Consider the following 25,108-nt stretch of genomic DNA (forward strand, 5'->3'; position numbering starts at 1 on the left):
ATGAGATATCACCTCACACCTAATAGGATGGTTACCATAAAAAGACAAGAGATAACAAGTGTTGGAAAGGATGTGGAGTAAAGGGAAACTTTGTACACTATTGGTGGGATATAAATTGGCACAGCTACTATGGAAACTAGTATGAAGGTTCCTCAAAAAATTAAAAATAGAAATACCATATGATCCAGCATCCCACTTCTGGGTATATGTCCAAAAGAAACAAAATCAGTACCTAGAAGAGATATCTGCACCCCTATATTCATTGCAGCATTATTCACAGTAGTCAATACATGGAAACAACCTAACTGTCCATCAATGAATGAATGAATAAATTAAATGTGATATATAGTTACACCCACGCACAATGGAGTATTATCTTAGCTGTAAAAAAATGAAAAAATCCTGTCGTTTTTGACAACATAGACGAACCTAGAAGACATTATGCTAAGTGAAATAAGCCAAAGACAAAAACTGTGTGGTATCATTTACATGTAGAATCTAAAAAAGTTGTATTTATAGAAACAAAGGAGAATGGTGGTTTCCAGGGGCTGAGGGGTAGGGGAAATGGAGAGATGTTGATCAAAGGGTACAAACTTCCAGCTATAAGATGAATAAATTCTGGGGATCTAATGTACAGGATGATGACTATAGTTAATAATACTGTATTGTATACTTGAAATTTGCTAAGAGAATAAATTCTTAAGTGATCCCATCACCATAATAATAATATGATAGATTATGGTAATAATTTCACAACATATACATATATTATCACACTGTACACCTTAAATGTATACAATTTTTTCAATTATATCTCAATAAAGCTGGGATGCCAGGGGAAGCAAAGAGGCAAAAAGAATTCTCCTTAGTGAGAACTGAAGCCTTTTGTTTGGTTGTGAAGTTTTCCCATTTCTGCCCTTGTATTGCAGACGATCTGGGTCTAATGTGAAATAGTCAAAGAGATAATGGAAAGTCACCTTTGCACATTCACAGGTATTCATAGCCTAGATACTTTCTGTGGGTGAAAATCACAAGTGAATGTTTAGAAAGCTTAGCAAATGAATTCATTGTGTTAATTAACTGACTAGGTTCTCTTAAATATAACTCTGGTATTTTGTATCTCTTTACATCCCCTTCTCTGCCAAAGTAAGAGCCAAAGCTTTGATCAGATTGGAAGATTTTTTTTCCCAACTTCCCCATTATATTTCCACCCTGTGTCTCAGCTTATTATTAAGCTTATTAAGTACCATCTGTGTTGTGTGTGAAATATTCAAGGGTACAATATAAAACATATAATGCATATGTATTCACATATTTCTATGGATTAGAAATACAGAACAGTTCAGCAAATGCTTTATATAACTGAATATAATTTTATTAAGTGGATCATCATATTCCCCCTCTCCTTGCGGCCTCTCTTTGTGCTTTATTATGAAAGATGACCCTTTAAGAGGTTTGGGGAATTTTCCCCTGCCTTTGCACTCCAGCCTATTAAGTTCCATTTGTGTTAAATGTGAAATATTTGAGAATACAATGAAAAACGCATTCACAATTTAGCTAGTATCAAAGGTTGTGAAAGACACAAGAAGATTTTTTAAATAGCTTGGCAAATTAACTCATTATACTGAGTGGATATATTTTCTTGAATTAATGTTTATTTGTTTTTCAATTCTCTTTCTCTGTTCCTTAAACTTTTATCTTGCCTTCTTTACTCTTTTCATCTCCATCTCTCTGACTTGTGTTGTGTGTCACTCTTTCTTTATTTTCTGCTTATTTATCTAGGCTACATGTCTAAAAAGATAATATATACAATGATAGTAATAAAAATGTTATTCTAACAAATGGTCAAATTTCTAGGAATGGAAAAATAAGATCATACACCCAAATCCTCCATTTAGAAAATTAATGCAATAATTTGCCAAATGAGAGAAAATGGAATTGGTGCTGAAATAGGGAATGGTGTGAATAGCTAAACAGAGATTTTGAGGACTTTTATTCATTTATTTAACACATATTTGAATCTGGAGCAAAGAGGAAAAGCCTTCTGCTTAGAATTACAGGCATACCTCATTTTATTTACTTGATTATTTATTTATTTTATTGATGTATAGTTAACGTATAATGTTATATTAGTTTCAGGTATTCCACAGAGTGATTTGACAATACTATATACTACACAGTGCTCACCACGATAAGTGTAGTTATCACCTGTCATTTTACAAAGTTATTACAATATTATGAACTATATTCCCTATGCTTTACCTTTCATCCTCATGATGTATTCATTTTATAACTGGAATTTTGTACCTCCTAATCCCCTTCATCTATTTTGCCCATCCCCTCCCCGAAACCACCAGTTCTCTGTATTTGAGTCTTTTTCTATTTTTTGTTTGTTCATTTCTTTTGTTTTGTTTTTAGATTCCACATATAAGTGAAATCATGTAGTATTTGTCTTTCTCTGTCTGACTTATTTCACTTAGCATAATACCCTCTAGCACTATCCATGTTGCCTCAAATGGCAAGATTTCATTGTTTTTTTTTTCTTTTTATGGCTAATATCCCATGTATGTGTGTGTGCATGTGTATGGCACATATTCTTTATCCATTTGTCTATCTGTGGACACTTAGTTTGCTTCCATATCTTAACTATTGTAAATAATGCTGCATTGAACATAGAGGTGCATATGTCTTTTCTAATTAATGTTGTTTTCTTTGTTTCTTTGGGTAAATACCTCAGTACTGGGTCTTTTACAAATTGAGAGTTTATGGCAATCCTATGTCAAACAAGTCTATAGTGCCAGTTTTCCCAAAAGCATTTGCTCATTTCATGTCTCTGTGTTACATTTTAGTAAATCTTGCAATATTTCAAACTTTTTCCTTATTATTATATTTATTATAGTAATCTGTGATCACTGATTTTGACTTGCTGAAAGCTTAGGTGATGGTTAGGACTTTTGGGGAATAAGATATTTTTAAATTTAAGGTATATAAATTTTTGAACACAATGCTATCATACAGTTAATAAACTACAGTATAGTGTAAACATAACTTTTATATGCACTGGGAAACCAAAAATTCACTTGACTTGACTCATTTTATTGCAGTATTTCCTTTATTTTGGTGGTCTGAAACTGAACTGTCAGCATCTCCAAGGTATGCCTGTACTTCTTACTAAGGACTGAGAGAGAGCATTCAGAGAGAAAGCCACTCATATAAAACGGAGCATCCATGGATTGTGGGTCTTTCTCTGGTCCAGCATTCCATTAATATGCTGGACCCCACATGGAGGAGCATATTTAGAATTCAGAAAATAATGTCCATAATTTATAAACACATGAAAACAATACACATATTTGTGAGGTAATAATATTAATATGGTTCCTAAATCAAAGGATATCAAAGGGTGTACAGCAAAACGTCTCCCTCCCATAGATGCCCTCAAACCACTCATCTCGTTTCTCCTCCTCCAATTAACAGCCTCTTGGGGTGCCTCAGTGGCTCAGTCAGTTAAGCATCTGACTCCTGGTTTCAGCTCAGGTCATGATCTCAGGGTCGTGGAATAGAGCCCCGTGTGGGCCTTGTGCTCAGAGCAGAACCTGCTTGAGATTCTCTCCATTGGCCCTTCCCCCTGATCATGTTCTCTCTCTCTCTGTCAAAATAAATGAAAACTTTTTTTAAAAGTTGTAATTTCTACACTACTCTTTTTTAAAAAAAGCAACAAAAACAATTAGCAGCCTCTTGTGTATCCTTCTAGAAATATTATCTCTATACCAGTATATATCCCTAAGTGTTCAGTGTTCTGTGCTTTGCTTTTTTACACTCAACAATATATCCTGCAGATATCCCCTTTGAATGATACATCAAGAACTTCCTCATTCCTTCTTACAGCTGCATAGTACCAAATGGTGTGAATGAATTTAATACATTAAATAACCTCTTTGCTGATGTACGTTGTATCATGTTTTCTAGACTAATTTGAGATATAATCTAATTATATCTACAATGACCCTATTTTCAAATAAGGTCACTTACTGATGTACTGTGAGTCAGGATTTCAACATATCTTTTGAGGGGACATAATTCAACCCGTAACATTTGCATTGTCAATAGTGAAGGGAAATTGGCATGCTAATACACTGATAATGGGACCATGAATTGTTCAACCGTGTAAAATGGCAATTTGTCAATATGTAATAAAATTTTTAAAAATATGTCTACTTTCTGAAATAGCATTCTCAGCATTCTGTCTATCCTAGGCAGATGATTACACAGGGACAAAATGTAATATAGAAAAAGGTCTTCATAGTGTTGTTTATAACATTAAAACACAGAAAATAATACCAAATAATTGGTTAAATGGACTATGATCTACATATATGAGGTCATTAAAATGAAGATATTATTTTATTGAGCTTCACAGTGAAATGCTACACTTCCCAGTGATAACAAAACTTATCATATCTTTGTCAAGAATTCTGTGGCCTTGAAGGAGTGCTTAATTTTCTTTTTAAATTTAAACTACCTAAAACAAGTAATAATTAATGTTTATTATATCTATGATAATTGTTTAAATATTACTATTTATAACTAACTAACAAGAAGCAACAAGTATTGGAGGATGTGGAGCAAAGGGAACCTTTGTGCACTTTGGTTGGTGGGATACAAATTGGTGCAACCACTACGGAAAATAGTATGGAGGTTCCTCAAAAAATTAAAAATAGAAATACCATATGATCCAACAATGCCTCTTCTGGGTATTTATCCAAAGAAAATGAAAACACTAACTCAGAGATATATGCACTTCCATGTTAACTGTGGCATTTTTACAATAGTCAAGATGATGTAGAAACAACCTAAGTGTTGACTGATGGATGAATGGATAAAGAAAACGTGCTGTGAATGTATGTATGTATGTATGTATGTATGTATGTATGTATGTATGTATGTGTGTGTGTATTTTATACACATATATACATGTATATGCATATACATACACATAGAGGCAGTGGCAGTAGAATATTATTCAGCCATCAAAAGAAGGAAATCTTGCCATTTGCAACAACATGGATGGACCTTGAGGGAATTATGCTAAATGAAATAAGTCAGAGGAACACCAATATTGTATGATCTCACTTATATATGGAATTTTAAAAAAAGAACAAAAAACAAACAAGCAAACAAACCAAGTTCATAGGTACACAGAACAGATTGGTGGTTGCCAGGAGGATGGGAGGGGCAGTGGGTGAAATGGGTGAAGGTGGTCAAAAGATACAAACTTCTATCATAAAATAAATAAGTCATGGGTATGCATTGTACAGCATGGTGACTATAGTTAATAAAACTGTATTGTATATTTGAAAGTTGCTGAGAATAGATCTTAAAAGTTCTCAAGAAAAAAATTATAACTATATATGTTGACAGATGGTAACCCCAGTTACTGGGATAATCATTTTGTTATATATAAAAATATTGAATCATTATGTTGTATACCTGAAAGTAATATAATACCAAGTATATCTCAATAAAAATATTACTAACTTGTGTGTACATTTTATTTGGATTTTATATATTTGGTAATAAGAAAATATGCTTAAATAATTAAATTAAAAACAGTATCAATGGTATTTATGTAAAAAATGCAAAGGAAACTTCTTAAAGATTATACACCAAAATGTACAATAATCAGTTAATGGTGGGATTAAAGAATATTTTAATTTCCATATTTTGCTCTTCTGTGTATTCTATTTTTCCTATAATGGATGTGCATTGCCTGTGTGATAAAGACTAAACAAACAGTGGTTTAACCAAATGAAATCGGAGCTGGGGCTGCTTGGATATCTAATGATGGATCTCAAAAATTGATGCCAGGTGAGCAGTGCTAAGGAAGGACTGGGAAGTGAGGAGAGCCAACGGATGCAGCGGGGAATTCTCTCCCTCCCCCAGGGTAGACATCCTGGGTGTGGGGCAGTGTACCTTGGGCCTCTAGGGACCCTCTGTGCTGCTCTGAGCGAGCCTTGCCACCTGCAGGCACACACACGACCTCCTCTAGGATCCTGCGTCCTCTTTGCCCACAGCTCACATGGGAGGGAGAACGGGCATGTATTTCAGGTATGTGATCACAGAAGGGAGGTCCTGGCCCCAGCTGCAAAGGCAGCACAATGCAGATGCACCCAGTAGCAGAACAGAGGCTTTTGCTCAAAAACGTTAAGGGGTACCATAAGACAGAAAGAATGCAGTATGCACATGTGGGTGCTGAAGGCCCTGCTCCCTCCCCGTTTGGGGAGAGCAGAACCACTATCCGGGTGGGGAAGACTAACCCCATATACACACACCAAGTCCAGCTGAGGTACCCTGGGCCCTACCCTTTCATGGGGCCCCAGGAAGTGGGTTTATGTACCCTAACAAGGCCGGTGCCCAGTCCAGGGATCAGGGCATGCAAACCTAGCAGTAGGTCTGCAACCAGTGGGCAATACTTACACCATGATATAGATTCACTGTGAGCAAACCAAGGTGGGGAGGTTGGGCAACTGGCCCCAGACCACACTTTCAGAGCTTCCAGATGATAGGAGGCATAGCCAGAATCTGAGCTTCAGGAGCACAATAACCCACCATGAAGACATGGAATGCTCCTTGGAGCAAAGTAATGAGGTCCAGGTGGCCTGGGCACACCCACCTCCGGCACCCACCTGTACACTCTCTCTAAAACTGGGCACTTGGCTCCAACAGCTAGCTCACACCACTGGAGGGGGAGAACTCTTGGACTTGGGCCAGCTATGTACATTAGTGCCTGCCCAGCTGCTCAGCCTGGTCCACCCACTACCAACTCCATGGGCCAAACCCCAGAATTCTCTCAGAGGAGAGCAGCCCACACCCCTGTGGCCCCATACTCTCTCTACCTTTCACTTCTTACTCTGAACCAGTTGCAGCTTCTCTGATAGATCATGTTTTCACAATGACACCTCAGTATTGCCTTTCCTTTTAATAGCCTTTCCCCATACCAAATTCCAAATCTCGAAATCCTGTTGCCCCTGAAATCTATTTTAAATGCTTCTTTATTTAGGAACCCTCCCCTGATCCCGGGATGGAGGGAAAACAGGGCACAGACAAGATGATATATTATAACATCACAAGAAGTGGGAACAGTGTCCAGATAATCAAATAAAAGAACAAGAGTACCCTAATTCATTTATAATTGTGGATTCAGATCTTTCACCAAGACAAGTGTTGAAAGTTCCTGCCCTTAACAGCAAAAAATACCGTAAGCTATGTGGGCCCCCAAGATATACTCCATTTTGCCAAATACCCTAGGGTTAGTTCAGAGCCAGGGTGCCTCCTTCCTTAGGACCCTGTAACTGGTCAGTCTCTAAATAGGACCCAAGACTACAAAACTCTAGGTTCCAATTATCAATCCAAGGATTAAGCTATTGAGAGGACCTGGCAAGGTTTGCCAGACAGACTTGTTTTTGAGATGGGCGACTCACTTAAAAAAACAATTTCATGGCTCATCCTTGGACCTCCTGGCTCTGTACCTGGACTCTCCTGGGTTATTAATTTGTCACTTCAGCATTGGCAGAGTTGAGCAAATGTCTTCATGAAACCTTTAGGATCAGCGTTCAGTTCTCCCACCATCATGGCTTCCCTCTGCCTTCTCTTCTACCACAGTCCAGCCATAATGTCCTTGACCTTCTAACCCATTTAGACAGCAGGGCATCATAGTTAAAAGCATTGGCTTGGGAGTCAATCTGTCTGAGTTCAGATCTTGGCTCTGATATTATATAATGTAACATGGGGCAAATAACTGAATATTTCTATGTCTCAGTTTCCTTATAATTGTACCTATATCACAAGACTATTTTGAGGATAACACGTTTTTATAAGCACAGGTATAAGACGGGTATATGGTTCAGGTTACAAAATGCTTATTAAATAAAATAAATAAATACCTGTACTAGACCGGATTATCTCTGTCCCAACAACATGGCCCAGCAGGTCATACTGATTCAGGCGGGAGCCATCCTGTGCTACTTCCACAGATTTGTTCTTCCCAAGAGTCCAAGAATAAACCACTTCAGCTGTTGTATAGGCATCTAAGGCAGAAAAGGACCAAGAAGTTGAAGAGAAAAGAAAATAATTATCCTTAATACTGAACTTACATGAGATTGAAATACAGCTTCCCTCCCAAAAGAGTTCTGGATATGTGTTCTGTCTTCAACTGCAGTATATTTATCCGTCCATCTAGTAAACACTCACTGAATAACTTCTGTAGTTTATGCTGGCTACACAGGAGTGAACACAAAGTGGTCTCTTCTTTCAATGACTCACAGTCTTCTGGACTGACAATAAATTGTTAGACTTTTCCTTCTCTTAGAGGGTAGACAACAGAGACAAAGGGAGGAATAGCAAAAATATTATCTAATGCAGATGTCACAAATTCAAATGCCTATAGGAGTGGTATCTTAAATAAATAAATCAGGCTAGTTGTAAAAAAAACTGTCAAAAATAAAACACAATTATTATGGGGTGAGCATATGAGATAAGGTAAAAATCATTGTAGAGATATTCTAAGTTAAAAACATAAAAACCTCAAATTAAAAATAGCAATAATTAATTATTACAACTTCCTTTTAAAAAATATTTCCATTTTGATTTGCAAAACAGAAACCTGCCTCCTTTACTTCTGCACCAAGTTATTAATGTCAGGTTTTGTATTTGGAATTCCCATGTTGAGTATAGAATTTAAGTATGGATTAGTTTTAATAGGGGTGTGGGTAAGAGAAATGGTGAGAGAATAAGGAATGATGTTATTTAGGTTGTATCTTAAAGGAAGAGAGTTGCTTTCTTTCCAGACACGGATTTACTCTTTGTACAGTGGGTTTTATGTTGGGGTGAGCGCCTTGCCCTAACTCAGGCACCTAGGTTCATAAAGAGAAGCTGAACAGAATACTGTTCACCCATTTCACCCAACTTTTGAGCTGTTGTTCAACTCAGTAGGAGGTCTCCAGCTCATGGTGGCAGCTGCTGTCTCTATAATATGCTCTATTTAAGCCTTTTACCACAAAGCAAATAATTCCTAGTGAATCAACCAGTGAACAAACATAAATTTTGTGTCTTTACAAAACTTTGCAACATGGGATATACATTTCATTAAGTCTGACATTAACATTCACATGTACTAATTGTGGTCTGCTTATATTATACTTCTTAGGACTTTTCTCAATATACCCAAATAAACTATTTTTGGATTTTCTTATAATGGACAACAGCCAAAGATTTCCTCATTTACATCAAAATTCTCATTGAAATCCTGAAAAAATATATATAACTACAGTATTTTTTATATCTGTGCTCTCATAAGCTATAAGAAAATGCCACAAGAAATCCAGCTTTCCATATAATATGCCCTATATATGGCCTCAGTCATTTATTCAACACAGATAAAAATACTTGAAGTTTGGAGCACCTGGGTGGCTCAGTTGGTGAAGCATTTGCCTTTGGTTCAGGTCATGATCCCAGGGTCCTGGGATTGAGCCCTGCACCGGGCTCCCTGCTCCACAAGGAGCCTGCTTCTCCCTCTTCTGCTCCCCCTGCTTGTGCTCTCTCTCTTTCTGTCAAATAAGTAAATAAAATCTTAAAAAATACTTGTAGTTCAGCATATAATTTATTCCACAATAGACAATTTTTATAAATTTGGCATCTATAAAATCTTCTGGTGCCTGGAAAGGTTTGTTGCTTAATATATAATTTCATTTCCCAGCAGCAACACTTAGTGTATTCATTTAAACACAAAACCTGTTGAACTTTCAGTCTGTGTTTTAATGCTAATTAAGACTTTTATTGTACATCTTTTTTATATATCAATTATAGTTCTTTATAACAAATTGCATAATGTTAATACCTGAAGTTTTATTTCTTCAACAAAGGTATACTTTGTATGCATAATAAAGATGTAGAAATAGTCTTAATTTCTATAAGGAAATGTAAACTCCCCCGGTTTTGAAACCAGTCCTTTCAGTCTTTTTTATTTTTGTTAAGTTTTGATAACAAGAACTATGTCACTTTCCTCTTAATTCTACTAGGAGCTCTTAATTCTATATGTAAAACAAAGGTGCAAGTGAGTTGATTAATGGCAACTGACATTGGACCCTTTTTCAGGGAGAGGGCAGAAAGTAATGGAAATTTGGGGGAATGGTCAAGCATTTACAAGGACAATCACTGCTCAGCTGATTGTGGCCATGTGAGAATTTGAGACCAATGTTCTCATATCTTCTGATTTCATAAAATAATAAACAAATCTGGAGTTTTATGTGACATCTCCCAAATTTCAAATCTTTGCAAATAATTTTAAAAGTTATAAACACTGTATGGATCAAACAAATCACATTTGCAAACCACCAATTTGCAACTTCTGGTCTAGAGATCTTCTCCGATAGATGGCTATGCTTTTTGTGATTCAACCTTGGAAATAAATGATCCTCTGCTTCCTATGGGGTATCTAGGCTTCCCAACCAGAATTGTAGATTTTTTTTTAATTTTAGATTCAATTAGCCAACATATAGTACATCAGTAGTTTAAGATGTAGTGTTCAATAATTCATCAGTTGCATATAACACCCAGTGCTCAGCACCACACATGCCCTCCTTAATGCCCATCACCTGGTTACCCCATCCCTCCATCCCCCTCCCTTCTGTAACCGTCAGTTTGTTTCCTGGAGTCCAGAGTCTCTCATGGTTTGTCTCCCTCTCTGATTTCTTCCTCTTCAGTTTCCCCTCCCTTCCCCTGTGGTCCTCTGCACTATTTCTTATGTTCCACATATGAGTGAAACCATATGATAATTGTCTTTCTCTGATTGATTTATTTCACTCAGCAGTGTCCCACATGTTTCTTACTCTTTTCTGTATTTTTGTCTCTCTGTGCTTTAGTTTTGTTATTTTGTTTCCCCATTTTTAAGTTCTCTAATCCCATATTCTACTTGTTAAATCTATCCATTGGAGGGAGTCCAAGATGGCAGAGGAGTAGGAGACCTTAGTTTCATCTGGTCCCAGGAATTCAGCTAGATAGCTATCAAATCATTCTGAACACCTGTGAACTCAACCAGAGATCTGAGAAAAAAATAGCTGCAACTCTACAAATAGAAAAGCAACCACTTTCTGCAAGGTAGGAGGTGCAGAGAAGTGAATCCAAGGTGATATATGGGAAGATAAACCACTGGGGGAGGGAGCCTCCATCAGCCAGCTACCAGGAAGTGCTTTAGCAGTGCAGCAAAAAATCAGAACTTTTAGAAGTCTGCTCCAGTGAGGGACATCACTCAGGTGACTAAGTGGGGGTGGAACCCTAGGTGGGACAGTGTGGTCTCAGGATCCTCGGGGTCACAGGAAGACTGGGGGTGCCTGAATGCACCAGAGTTCCCAGGCATTGGAGGTGGGAAACCAGCTCCAGGGCTGGAAATTGGGAGGCCACCATTTTCATTCTCATCTTCTAAAGCAGCAAGGAAAGCCTTCAGGGAACAAAAGCCACATAGAGCAAACCAGAGGAGAATACTTAGCCTGGCCCCCTGACAAGGGTGGTGCAATTCCACTCAGGGCAAATACACTTGAAAATCAAAGCAACAGGCCCCTCCCACAGAAGATCAGCAAGAACATCCAGCCAAGACCCAAGTTTACCAATCAATGAGAACTGCAAAACTCCAGAGCTAGGAGAACACAGCACGTAGAATTCATGGCTTTTTCCCCATGATTCTTTAGCCTTTCATCTTTAATTTCTTCTTAATTATTTTCTCTTTTCTTTTGCAACCAATTTCTCATTTTATCAACTCTTTTTTTAATCTTTTTTAATTTTCATTTTTACAGTTATATTCTATTCCTTCATTGTATTTAATTTTAGATAGATGATAGATAGATAGATAGATAGATAGATAGATAGATAGATAGATTGATTCTTTCTTTACAATTTTGGGATGCAGTTTCTTCTAACAGACCAAAATACGGCCAAAATCTAGTGTATGGCTCTGTTCTATTCACTTGTCTGATCATATTCTCTTTTTCCTTTTTTTTTTGTTCCTTTTTTTGTTGTTTTGTTAAAGTCTTTTTTAATACTCATCTTTACAGTTATATTCTATCCTTTCATTGTATTTAATTTTATTTTTATACATATATAGGTTTTTCTTCCTTTATAATTTTGAGATCTAGTTTTCTTTTTTTGGGGGGGGAGGATCTAGTTTTCTAACAAACAGACCAAAATACACACAGGATCCAGTGTATTGCTCTGTTCTGTTCACCTGTCTGCTTATATTGTTTTTTTTCTTCAAAAAAATTTTTTTTGGTTACCCATATCTTCTGATTTGTTTAGTGTATATTTCCCTGAGGTCATTGTTGCCATTTTAGTATTTTATTCTCTCTCGTTCATCTATTCTTCTCTGGACAGAATGACAAGAAGGAAAAACTCACCACAAAAAAAGAGAACAAGAGGCAGTACTGACTGCCAGGGACCTAATCAGTATGGAAATAAGTAAGATGTTGGAAACAGAATTCAGAATGATTATAAAGATACTAGATAGACCTGAAAAAAGCATAGAAGACACTAGAGAATCCCTTTCTGGAGAAATAAAAGAACTAAAATCTAACCAAGTCAAAATCAAACAGGCTATTAATGAGATGCAATTAAAAATGGAGTCTCTAACTCCTAGGATAAATGAGGCAGAAGAGAGAATTGGTGATAGAGAAGACAAATGATGGAGAATAAGAAGCTGAGAAAAAGAGAGATAAACAACTACTGGATCATGAGGGGAGAATTCGAGAGATAAGTGACACCATAAAGTGAAACAATATTAGAATACTTGGTATCCCAGAAGAAGAGGAAAGGGGGTGTGGCAGAAGGTATATTGGAGCAAATTATAGTGGAGAACTTCCCTAATATAGGGAAGAAAACAGGCATCCAAGTCCAGCAGGCAGAGAGAATACCCCTCAAAAATTAATAAAAATAGATCAACACCCCAACAAATAATAGTGAAACTTGTAAATCTCAGAGACAAAGAGAAAATCCTGAAAGTAGCTTGGGACAAGAGGTCTGTAACCTACAAGAGTAGAAACATTAGATTGGCAGCAGACCAATCCACAGAGATCTGGCAGGCCAGAAAGAACTGGCATGATATATTCATGGAGCTAAATGAGAAAAATATTCAACCAAGAATACTTTATACAGCTAGGATGTCATTCAAAATAGAGGAGTGATAAAAAGCTTCCAGGACAAACAGAAACTAAAAGAATTTGTGATCACCAAACCAGCCCTACAAGAAATATTAAAAGGGATATTTTAAGCAGAGAGAGCCCAAAATAATATAGATCAGAAAGGAAGAGACAATATACAGAAGCAGTGACTTTGCAGGTAACACAATGGCACTAAATTCATATATTTCAATAGTTACTCTGAGTGTAAACGGACTACATGCTCTAATCAAAAGACGCAGGGTATCAGATTGGATAAAAAAGCAAGACCCATCAATATACTGTCTGCAAGAGACTCATTTTAGACCCAGACACCTCCAGATTTAAGATGAGTGGGTGGAAAACCATTTATCATGCTAATGGACATCAAAAGAAAGCTGGGATGGCAATCCTTATAGAAGACAAATTAGATTTGAAACCAAAGACTGTAATAAGAGAAGAGGAAGGACACTATATCATAATTAAAGGGTCTATCCAACAAGAAGATCTAACAATTGTAAATATTTATGCACCTAACATGGGAGCAGCAAATTATATAAGCCAATTAATAACAAAATTAAAGAAACATATTGATCCTAATACAATAATAGTAGGGGACTTTAATACCCCACTCACTGCACAGATATTCTAAGCAGAAGATCAACAAGGAAACAAGGTTTTTGAATGACACACTGAACCAGATAGACTTCACAGATATATTCAGAACACTCCATCCTAAAGCAAAAGAATGAACATTCTTCTCAAGTGCACATGGAACATTCTCCAGATTAGACCACATAGTGGGTCACAAATCAGGTCTCTACCAGTAACAAAGAATTGGGATCATTCCCTGCATATATTTAGACCAGAATGCTTTGAAACAGGAACTCAATCACAAGAGGAAATTTGGAAAGAACTCAAATACATGGAGGCTAAAGAGCATCCTACTAAAGAATGAATGGGTCAACCAGGAAATTGAAGAATTAAAAAATAATGGAAACAAAACAAAAGAAAACACAATTGTTCAAAACCTTTGGGATGCAGCAAAGGCAGTCCTAAGAGGGAAGTATATAGCAATACAAGTCTTTCTCAAGAAACAAGAAGAGTCTCAAATACACAACCTAACTTTAAACCTAAAGGACCTGAAGAAAGAACAGCAAATAGTCTAAATCCAGCAGGAGAAGAGAAATAATAAAGATTAGAGCAGAAATCAATGAAATTGAAACCAAAAGAACAGAACAGATCAATGAAACTAGGAGCTTGTTCTTAGAAAGAATTAGTAAGATTGATAAACCCCTAGCCGCAGGTACCAAAAAGAAAAAGGACCCAAAAATATAAAATCATGAATGTAAGAGGAGAGATCACAACCAACACCAAAGAAATCCAAACAATTATGAAAACATATTATGAGCAACTATATGCCAACAAATTAGGCAATTGGAAGAAATGGATGCATTCCTAGAGATGTATCAACTACCAAAACTGAACCAGGAAGAAATAGAAAACCTGAACAGACCCATAAACAGAAAAGAAATTGAAGCAGTCATCAAAAATCTCCCAATAAACAAGAGTCCAGGGCCAGATGGCTTCCCAGAGGAATTCTACCAAACATTTAAAGAAGAATTAATATCTATTCTTCTGAAGCTGTTTCAAAAAACAGAAATGGAAGGAAAACTTCCAAACTCTTTCTATGAGGCCAGCATTACCTTGATCCCAAAACCAGGCAAAGACCCCACCCAAAAGGAAAATTACAGACCAATGTCCCTGATGAACATGGATGCCAAAATCCTTACCAAAATACTAGCCAATAGGGTCCAACAGTACATTAAAATGATTATTCACCATGACCAAGTGGGATTTATTCCTGGGATGTAAGCATGGTCCAACATCGACAAATCAATGTGATACAATACATAAATAAAAGAAAGGACAAGAACCATATGATCCTCTCAGCAGATGCAGAAAAAGCATTTGACAGAGTACAGCATCCTTTCTTGATTAAAACTCTTCACAGTGAAGGGATGGAGGGAATATACCTCTATATCATAAAAGCCATATAGGAAAAGCCCACAACGAATATTATTCTCAATGGGGAGAAACTGAGAGCTTTTCCCCTAAGGTCAGGAACACAGCAGGGATGTCCACTATCACCACTGCTGTTCAACATAGTACTAGATGTCCTAGCCTCAGCAATCAGACAACAGAAAGAAACAAAAGGCATTCAAATTGGTGAAGAAGACATCAAACTCTCACTCTTCACAGAGGACATGATACTTTATATGGAACACCCTACATACTCTACCCCAAAATTCGGAGAACTCACACAAGAATTCAGCAACATGGCAGGATACAAAATCAATGTACAGAAATCAATTGCATTTCTATACACTAATAATGTGACTGATGAAAGAGAAATTAAGGAATCAATCCCATTTACAATTGCACCAAAACCCATAAGATACCTAGGAATAAACCTAACCAAAGAGGCAAAGGATCTGTACTCAGAAAACAATAGAACACTTATGAAAGAAATTGAGGAAGACACAAAGAAATGGAAAAATGTTCCATGCTCAAGGGTTGGAAGAACAAATATTGTTAAAATTTCTATGATACCTAGAGCTATCTACACATTCAATGCAATCCCTATCAAAATACCATCGTCATTTTCCACAGAGCTGGAACAAATAATCCTAAAATTTGTATGTAATCAGAAAAGACCCTGAATAGCCAAAGAAATGTTGAAAAAGAAAACCAAAGCTGGTGGCATCACAATTCCAGACTTGATGCTCTATTACAAATCTGTAATCATCAAGACAGTATGTTACTGGCACAAAAAGAGACAGACAGATCAATGGAACAGAAGAGAGAATCCAGAAATGGATACTTAACTCTATGGTCAACTAATCTTCGACAAAGCAGGGAAGAATATCCAATGGAAAAAAGACAGTCTCTTCAATAAATGGTGTTGGGAAAATTGGACAGTCACATGCAGAAGAATGAAACTGGACCATTTCCTTACACCATACAGAAAAATAGACTCAAAATGGATGAAAGACCTAAATGTGAGGCAGGAATCCATTAAAATCCTAGAGGAGAACACAGGCAGCAACCTCTATGATCTCAGCTACAGCAACTTCCTGCTAGACATGTCTCCAAAGACAAGGGAAACAAAGGCAAAAATGAACTATTGGAACTTCATGAAGATAAAAAGCTTTTGCACAGCAAAGGAAACAGTCAACAAAACCAAAATACAACCGACAGAATGGAGGAAGATATTTGCAAATGACATATCAGAGAAAGGGCTAGCATCCAAAATCTATAAAGAATTTATCAAACTCAAAACCCAAAGAATAATCCAATCAAGAAATGGGCAGAAGACACGAACAGATATTTCTCCAAAGAAGACATACAAATGGCCAACAAACACATGAAAAAATGCTCCACATCACTTGCCATCTGGGAAATACAAATCAAAACCACAATTAGATACCACCTCACACCAGTCAGAATGGCTAAAATTAACAACTCAAGAAACAACAGTTGTTGGCAAAGATGCAGAGAAAGGGAAACCTTCTTACACTGTTGGTAGGAGTGCAAACTGGTGCAGCCACTCTGGAAAACAGTATGGAGATTGCTCAAGGAGTTAACAATAGAGCTACCCTATGACCTAGCAATTGCACTACTAGGTATTTATCCAAAGGATACAAACATAGTGATTTGAAGGGACACATGCCCCCCAGTGTTTATAGCAGCAATGTCCACAATAGCCAAACTGTGGAAAGAGCCAAGATGTCCATTGACAGATGAATGGATAAAGAAGACGTGGTATATATATACAATGGAATATTATGCAGCCACCAAAAAAAAAATGAAATCTTGCCATTTGCAAAAATGTGGATGGAACTAGAGGATATTATGCTGAGTGAAATAAGTCAATCAGAGAAAGACATGTATCATATGATCTCACTGATATGAGGAATTCTTAATCTCAGGAAATAAACTGAGGGTTGCTGGAGTGGTGGAGGGTGGGAGGGATGGGGTGGCTGGGTGATAGACATTGGGGAGGGTATGTGTTATGGTGAGCACTGTGAATTGTGTAAGACTGGTGAATCACAGACCTGTACCTCTGAAACAAGTAATATATTATATGTTAAAAAAAAGAAGAAGATAGTAGGAAGGGAAAAATGAAGGGGGGATAATCGGAGGGGGAGACGAACCATGAGAGACTATGGACTCTGAGAAACAAATTGAGGGTTCTAGAGGGGAGGGGAGTGGGGGGATGGGTTAGCCTGGTGATGGGTATTAAAGAGGGCACGTATTGAATAGAGCACTGGGTATTATACACAAACAATGCATCTTGGAACACTACATCAAAAACTAATGATGTAATGTATGGTGATTAACATAACATAATAAAATTTAAGAAGAAGAAGTGGTATAGATATATACAATGGAATATTACTCAGCCATCAAAAGAATGAAATCTTGTCATTTGCAATGACGTGGATGGAACTAGAGGTTATTATGCTAAGTGAAATAAGTCAATCAGAGAAAGACAATTATCATATGATCACACTCATATGTGGAATTTAAGAAACAAAACAGAGGATCACAAGGAAGAGAGGAAAAAATAAAACAAGATGAAACCAGAGAGGGAGACAAACCATAAGAAACTAAATTATAGGAAACAAACACGGTTGCTGGAGGGGAGGGTGGTGGGAGGGAATGGGGTTGATAGATATTAAGGAGGGCATGTGATGTAATGAGCACTGGGTATTTTATAAGACTGGTGAATCACTGACCTCTACCTATATACATTATATGTTAATGTATATGTAACCAATAATACATTATATGTTAATTAATTGAACTTGAATTAAAAAATGCAAAAAAAATCTATCCATTGAATTCTGAATTTTGGACGTGTATTTTTCCATATGTAATTTCTAATTTGTTCTTCTTTATAGTTCCAATTTTCTGTTGAAATTCTTTTTTATCTCTTTTATCTATTTTATTCATCTTTTCTTTTTTTTCTTGACCATATTAACCATAGTTTTTAAAAGCCCTTATCTACAAACTCTGATATCTGGGTCACCTGTTAATCTATTTCTGTATTCCATTTCTTTTTGTTTTAAAATCTTGGTTTTAGGTCATATGGTCTTGTGTATTGTTATGCTTCACGATTTTTTTATTGAATTGCCTACTTTGTAAATAATCTGTAGAACTTTTTAGATGATGTTGACTTCCACCATAAAGGCCTCATTCTTTCCTTTGCTAAACAGATAGTGTGGGAGAATTATTACTTTAATCCCATAAGGGACTGAGTTGAATTCTAGTTTTGGTTAAACTTGGTATGTCTCTGCTGCTCCCTTCTAACTAGGACATAACTTCTCTAGAGATTTAAACTGAGTGCCTGGCATACCTTCTTTTTTATAGCATTGGTAGATTGTAGGAAATTCAGTTTTACTTTTCAGAGGTTTTTATTTTCTTTTTTAGCCTTATGATTTGTGCATATTCAAGATTTAGCAATTGTATTGAGAAGGATATTAGCCAAGAGTTTGAGACCTTCTAGAGCTCTACTTTTATCACTTTAGCTCTGTGTAACCATGAAAACTATTGCTTTTTTTCCCCCCTATCATCTAGCAGCAGCCCTATGCTTAGGGCAAAACTTGAATTTTAAGCTGCAATCAATGGCCAAAATTGTCAAATACCACAACGAATGAAGAAGATGCAGGTCACAAATTCATCTATGAGAAGTTCTACCCTTTCTCCAGAATTTTTGTTTCTCAATCTTCATTGCTTCTACAGTTCTAGGTTTTCTAATTGTTCATGAGGGGAGCACTGTTCACCCACAGATAGTCTTTCTCACTATTGTTGCCCCTATCCCTGTAATTTGAGCCATTATCATTTCTCATCTGAACTATTGCAATACACTTTTAACTGAACTTCCTTCTTCTGTTCTTCCCATATTTATATTTTTAACCGAGTACCCATAATGATTCTTTTAAAAAACATAAGTCAGATAATGTAATCATTTTGTTCCAAATTTTCCAAGCACTCCTCATTTTCTCTCAGTAAAGTTCAAAGCCCTTTAATATCCTACAAGACTCTAGATGACCTGGCCTCTTCTTTGATCTCATCCTTTCCTAGTGCTTTCTCCTTTACTGTATCCAGCCATATTGGACACTTTAATGTTCCTTGGAGAAGCCAGGCACTTTTCTGACTTAGCTTCTTATCCCTTGTTGTTCCCTCTACTTGGAGCACAGTTTCCTCTAATATCTGTATTGTTAATGCTTTTACCTTCTTAAAATTTCTGCTCAATTGTCACTTTTTCAAAGAGGCCTGTGCTGATTACCCTATTTTAAATTTCAATGGCAACACCTATCTTCCACCTAGACAAGACTGATTCCCCTTATTCTGTAGTACTTTTATGTTTTCCCATGGTGATTTTCACTTTACAACATACTTTATACTTTACTTTTTAATCTGTTGTTTATTTTATTTTCCACCATCAATCTCTCCTCTATAATATAAGCTCCACAAAGACAGGGTCTTTGTTTTATTCATGGATGTATTTCAAACTCCTTCAGTAGAGCCTGGCACATAAGAGACAATTTATAAGTATTTGACAATGATTGAAAAAATATGTCACATGTAATTATTTGGATCTTTTCAAATGCACTTTCTACTTCAAAATATAGAGCTAAATTTAATTTAGACACAATCAACACAGACCTTGATATATTGCTCAGATGACTCCCTATATGAAACTTACTCTAAAATTCTTAGAGTTAAAAACTCAAATTCTATTCAATTTTGATTTTTTGAATTTATTTGAAAATGGGCTATGTATCTACTCATTTCTCTTTCAGATTTACAGTTACCGGTAAAGGCAATACTCTGTAAAAATGAGAAAATCTCCAGAGTCTCTTTCTATCTACCATCTACTGTAGAGAATTAGATAGAACTATATGAGATGCAAATAGAATAGGCATTTCAAAAATAAAAACACATTCTCTTTTGGGGATCTTATCCTTTGGAAGCTGCTACTCTACTGTATATTAGCTCTGTCTTTTTATTCATTCATTCATTCTCAAGTTTTTATTTAAATTCCAGTTAGTTAACATACAGTGTAACATTAGTTTCAGGTGTTATAATACAGTGATTCATCACTTACATACAACACCCAGTGTTCATCACAGTAGATTAGCTCTTACTTGCTATATCTTCTAGACAATTTAGAAAACAGATGTTATTCTTTCAATCTAATGACAGAAATGAGTCTGAAATGGTGAGATAATGTTTTCTTTCTAGAAAGAAATCTATTAAAAGCTAAGTCTCCTCCTTTTGATCACTTAGTATTATTCAACCCCACTCCCCTTCCCCACTCCCATACCACCCTGAATTCAAGGCTTCAGCTTTAGAAACTACTAGGGGGCAGAACAGGAAATACTGTTTCTTTTGGAAGAAGATCAGGTAAACAGAAAGTGAGAAAATACGTACAGCTTCCAAACTTCAGTGGGCAGGCATGCACATCCATAGGAAAATCTTCCAAATGCATGGGGCACTCAGCATGAATTGTTAACCTAAAAGAAAGGAGAACAGAAAATGAGATTAAGCTAAAATGAATGGTGGTAAACACAGCCGAATGTCCATTCACCAGCGATAGGGTGCCCCTAAGAATAATGGGATTTTGTTTATACTGAGATTGAAGTCTTTATGAACACAAGGGATGGATTAAATGAACTAGAGAGCCTCTCAAAACAGCACTCAGATTTTTAGATCAGATTTGAATTCCACCTCACCACCTTTCAAAAAACAAATATAATTATTTGCCTTAGCTGAGCTCCCTCACCCAGCCCTCCTCCTCAAAGAAGCCTGAAAACACCAGGTCCTGACTCATTCACTCCTGATAGCAGTTTAATTATTTATTAAATAATTCTCAGCAGGCTATCAAGTGAGTTAACCAATTTAAAGACTGCACTGGAAAGGAGAGATGAGTATCTTTACCTTGATAATGAACAGGTACAAAAGATGGCTCTGCTGTTCCCAGCAACTGTTATAGCTTAGTTGAAGGAGATGACTCTTGGAGAACACATATACACACTTGTGCATACACACACACACACACACACACACACACACACACACACACACACACAACTGGCCAGAAAAAAAAAATACAAGGGTAATGGAGGTCATCAAAAACCTCAGAGGTTAAGTCTAAAGAGCTCATGCTTTCTTTATAGGAACAACATGTAGGAGAGACTGCATGGATTCCTCCTCAATGAAAATCTGAATGGGGTATGATTTGCCATGCCCACATATTCATTTTCCTGTATTAGTCTGCTTAAATAATCTATTCTAAGATTTCCCCTATGATTTCTTTAAAGAATTTTGAGCCTCAACCTCCCTTGGCCTAGATAGTAACTTCCTATGTAGAAATGGGACCTACACAGCAGAAATTCAGAGTTCTTTGGAGCCTAGCTCTGATGAGTTATTTCTAGCTAATCAGTATATCTCCTGGTTATATTAGATTCAATCTATGCCATCTTCTTGGAGTTCTAGGGGGCCAACTGGCCAGCATCTCCAATCCTAGTTAATTGTTAAACCTGGTGAATGTGTAACACTTCACAAATGATCAGAGGAGCAATACTAGATATCGCGCAAAGCAGGCTGATTAAAACAAACATGCTCAGGTGTGTATTAGCAAGAACTCTAGACTAAATGGCAGAAACCAAGTGTACGCTCTTCAACAAACACGTATCCATCTCTTATTTTTAGTTCTCCCATCTAAACAGTAAGAGGAACTAGATGGCAAGTGTCCTTGTAGATCTAACTAATCCCTTCAATATTTATAAAATTTTCCATGTTGTCTTGGACAAAAGCTTAATTCTCAAGTTAGCCTGCAATATCCCAAGAATCCACCTTTTATTTTTAAGGCATAAAGGGGGTTTCATAATTCAAAGAATTTGACACACAAAAAATGTATTTCATTGATAAACCTATTCCTCGTGTTGGATACTTAAAAGATTCCATGAAGGTTTAATAAAGAAAATTGTGTCCCTTCTTTCCACTTATATTAGTATTTCCAAGATACTGCTTTTTATGAGTAATGCCAAGGGGAAATTACTTTATGTCTACCCAGCAGTCCTGGGGACATGGCAAATAAGACCACAATAAATAGATTATCAAAGCAAGATGCAAAGGGCACTGATTTCTGATTAAGAGTGGAACTGATTTATATAACTTTTCCCTCTTCCTTCCCATATACTTCTTGCCCATCCTACCTAGGCACAGAGCAGAGGAGAAAGCAGATGTTGGTGAGGGCAGGGTACTTCATAAACCAGATTATGCTGTGCTTTCACTGGTTCTTAAACACATCCTATTGCTCTCTGACATCCCATGTCATACTGTCTTCCCTTCTTCCTTTCTTCTTTCTCTTTACCTTGCCTCAAATTTCAAGATCCCTTCAAGCTTTTCTATAGCAGAAAGCAGCCTGACTATACCCAGGCTAATATCCTCATCACTACGATCTATGTCATAAACATATCCGTCCCCTCCAAAACTTTCCTTCCACCCTCTTATTATTATTGTCATTGTTATTGTTTTGTGTGACAAGAACACTTTACATAAGATCTGCCCACTGAGCAAATTTTTAAGTATACCATTGAATACTGTTAATTGAGAAAAGGACGAATAGACATTATTCCAAAGAAGGCATACAAATGGACACAGGTATATTAAAAGGTGCTCAACATCACTAATCATCAGGGAAATACAAATGAAAATCACAATGAGATATTACCTCATACCTGTTAGATAGGCTATTATCAAAAAGACAAGCGATAACAAGTGTTGATGAGGATGTGGAGAAAAGACAACCTTGTGCACTGTTGGTAGGAATATAAATTGGTGCAGTAACTCTGGAAAACAGTATGGAGGTTCTTCAAAAAATTAAAAAGAGAATTACCATAGGAGCCAGCAATCCTACTTTTGGAAATATATGTCCAAAGTTACTGAAATCAGGATTTCAAAAAGATATCTGCCCTCCAAAATTCATTGTAGCATTATCCACAATAGCCAAGACATGGAAGCAATCTAAGTATCCATCAATAGGTGGATAAGAAAATGTATATACATACAATGGAATATTATTCAGTCTTAACAAAAGAAAGAAATCCTGAAATTTTCAACCACATTGATGAACCTAGAGGACATTGTGCTAAGTGAAATAAACCAGACAGAGAAAGACAAATACTATATAGGATCTCCCTTATATGTGGGATTTAAAATAGTCAAACTCATAGAAGCACAGAGTAGAATGGTGGTTGCCAGGGGCTGGTGGGGAGGGAATGGGGAGATATTAGTGAAAGGTACTGTTTCAGTTTTGCAAGATGAATAAGTCCTAGAGATCTACTGTACAGGAAATCATCTTTAGTGGGCTTTTCAAGAAAGGTCAGAGATCCCTCAAAATGTGACATTCGGATCATAGGGACTTAGTTCTACTCCATGGTTTGGCCTGCTTTGATCTTTATGCAAAAATGAAACAGGAAGTTAAGAGGCAATCCAGGAAATTCTTTTCTTTGGGGGTAAAAGATACAGATAGAAAGGAAACCATTTTTAGCCCTGCATGTGCACACATGTGTGCACAAGCACACACACACTCCCCTCCATTACTGCTCTCATTTCACTGTGTTTTGCAGCATCCTGGCTCCCTTGTCACCCTACCATTTGCTGCTCAAAAGCTGGTTTCTATTGCACCAAAGTAAAAGGTTAGTTTTATTACTACTATGGCCCCCTAACTAGCCTCTGCTGTCACCCTTTCCCCTTACAGTATATAATCTACACAAGAGCCTTCTAATGCTTCCTCATCTTTTTGTAAAATATTTTATTTATTTGACAGAGAGAGAGAGCACACAAGCAGGTGGAGGAGCAGGCAGAGGGAGAAGGAGAAGCAGGCTCTCCACTGAGCAGAGAGCCCAATGTAGGGCTCAATCCCAGGACCCTGGGATCATGACCTGAGCCAAAGGCAGATGCTTAACCAACTGAGCCACCCAGGTGCCCCTAATGCTTCTTCATCTTATACAGACTAAGGCCAAAGTCCTTTCCATGGCTAATAGGGTCTTGTATGGCCTTGTCTTCTGTTCCTCTCTGGCTTATCTCCTACAATGCCCTCTCTTCTTCACTTTGTTCCAGCCACAGTGGCTTCCTTGCTGCTCTTTCAACATGCCAGGCTCTCTTACAGCATGGCCTTTGCACTTGTTATGCCCTCATACCTCTTTCAAGTCTTTGCTTAATTACTGTCTTCTAAATGAGGCCCACCCTGACCTCCACTCAGCTTACTATCTACCTTAGGTTAGTAAACCTTACCATCCTCTTTCTTTTCCCATAGCACATAGCATATAACAGGCCATACATTTATTTTTTCTATTTATCATTTTTTTTCTCCTTACTATAAGGTTATGGGTTTTTGCCTTGTTTTCTCTTTGATGTGTGCCAGGAGCTTAGCACATTACCTAGCACGTTATAGGTGTTTAATATATATCCACTGAATGAATGAATTAATGAATGAGTTTTCTTTCCTAAAAGCATGTATTTCTATGGGGATCTTGCAGAGAGGAGGTATAGGCTGGGCAGACAGGGTTTAGGTATTTTTAGGGTTCCAGGCAAAAGCATCTTAATATGATTCCTTAATAATATCTCAACTTATTCTCTTCAGTGGGCATATAGCATCTTTCGTGGAATTTCAAAGCAGAAAGAGCCTTAACAAAAACATCCAGTTTTATCCCCTCAGATGTTTTATATATGATGAAACAGAAGGGAAGGAAATTGTTCATATCACCCAACAAATCTGGTCCAGAACTGACTAAAAGTTTCCTGATTCTTTGGTGTAGTCCTCAAATATT

The 25,108-nt window shown here is 36.9% G+C and overlaps 1 protein-coding gene across 4 annotated transcripts in view; it reads right to left on the reverse strand.

Moving 5' to 3' along the window:
* GABRA3 (gamma-aminobutyric acid type A receptor subunit alpha3) overlaps nt 1–25,108 on the reverse strand; it is a 401,128-nt gene that overhangs the window by 57,411 nt on the left and 318,609 nt on the right. For all 4 annotated transcript variants that reach the window (XM_073887886.1, XM_073887882.1, XM_073887884.1 and 1 more), the window contains 2 exons: nt 20,703–20,785; nt 7,944–8,087 (listed from right to left, as the gene is read on the reverse strand). In XM_073887886.1, coding sequence (XP_073743987.1) covers nt 7,944–8,087; nt 20,703–20,785 — 227 coding nt within the window. The remainder of the gene's footprint in view (nt 1–7,943; nt 8,088–20,702; nt 20,786–25,108) is intronic.

This window comes from Callorhinus ursinus, unplaced genomic scaffold, assembly GCF_003265705.2.
Source record: "Callorhinus ursinus isolate GAN/ISIS: 27379988/994484 unplaced genomic scaffold, GSC_fseal_2.0 scaffold84, whole genome shotgun sequence".
Taxonomy (NCBI): Eukaryota; Metazoa; Chordata; class Mammalia; order Carnivora; family Otariidae; genus Callorhinus; species Callorhinus ursinus.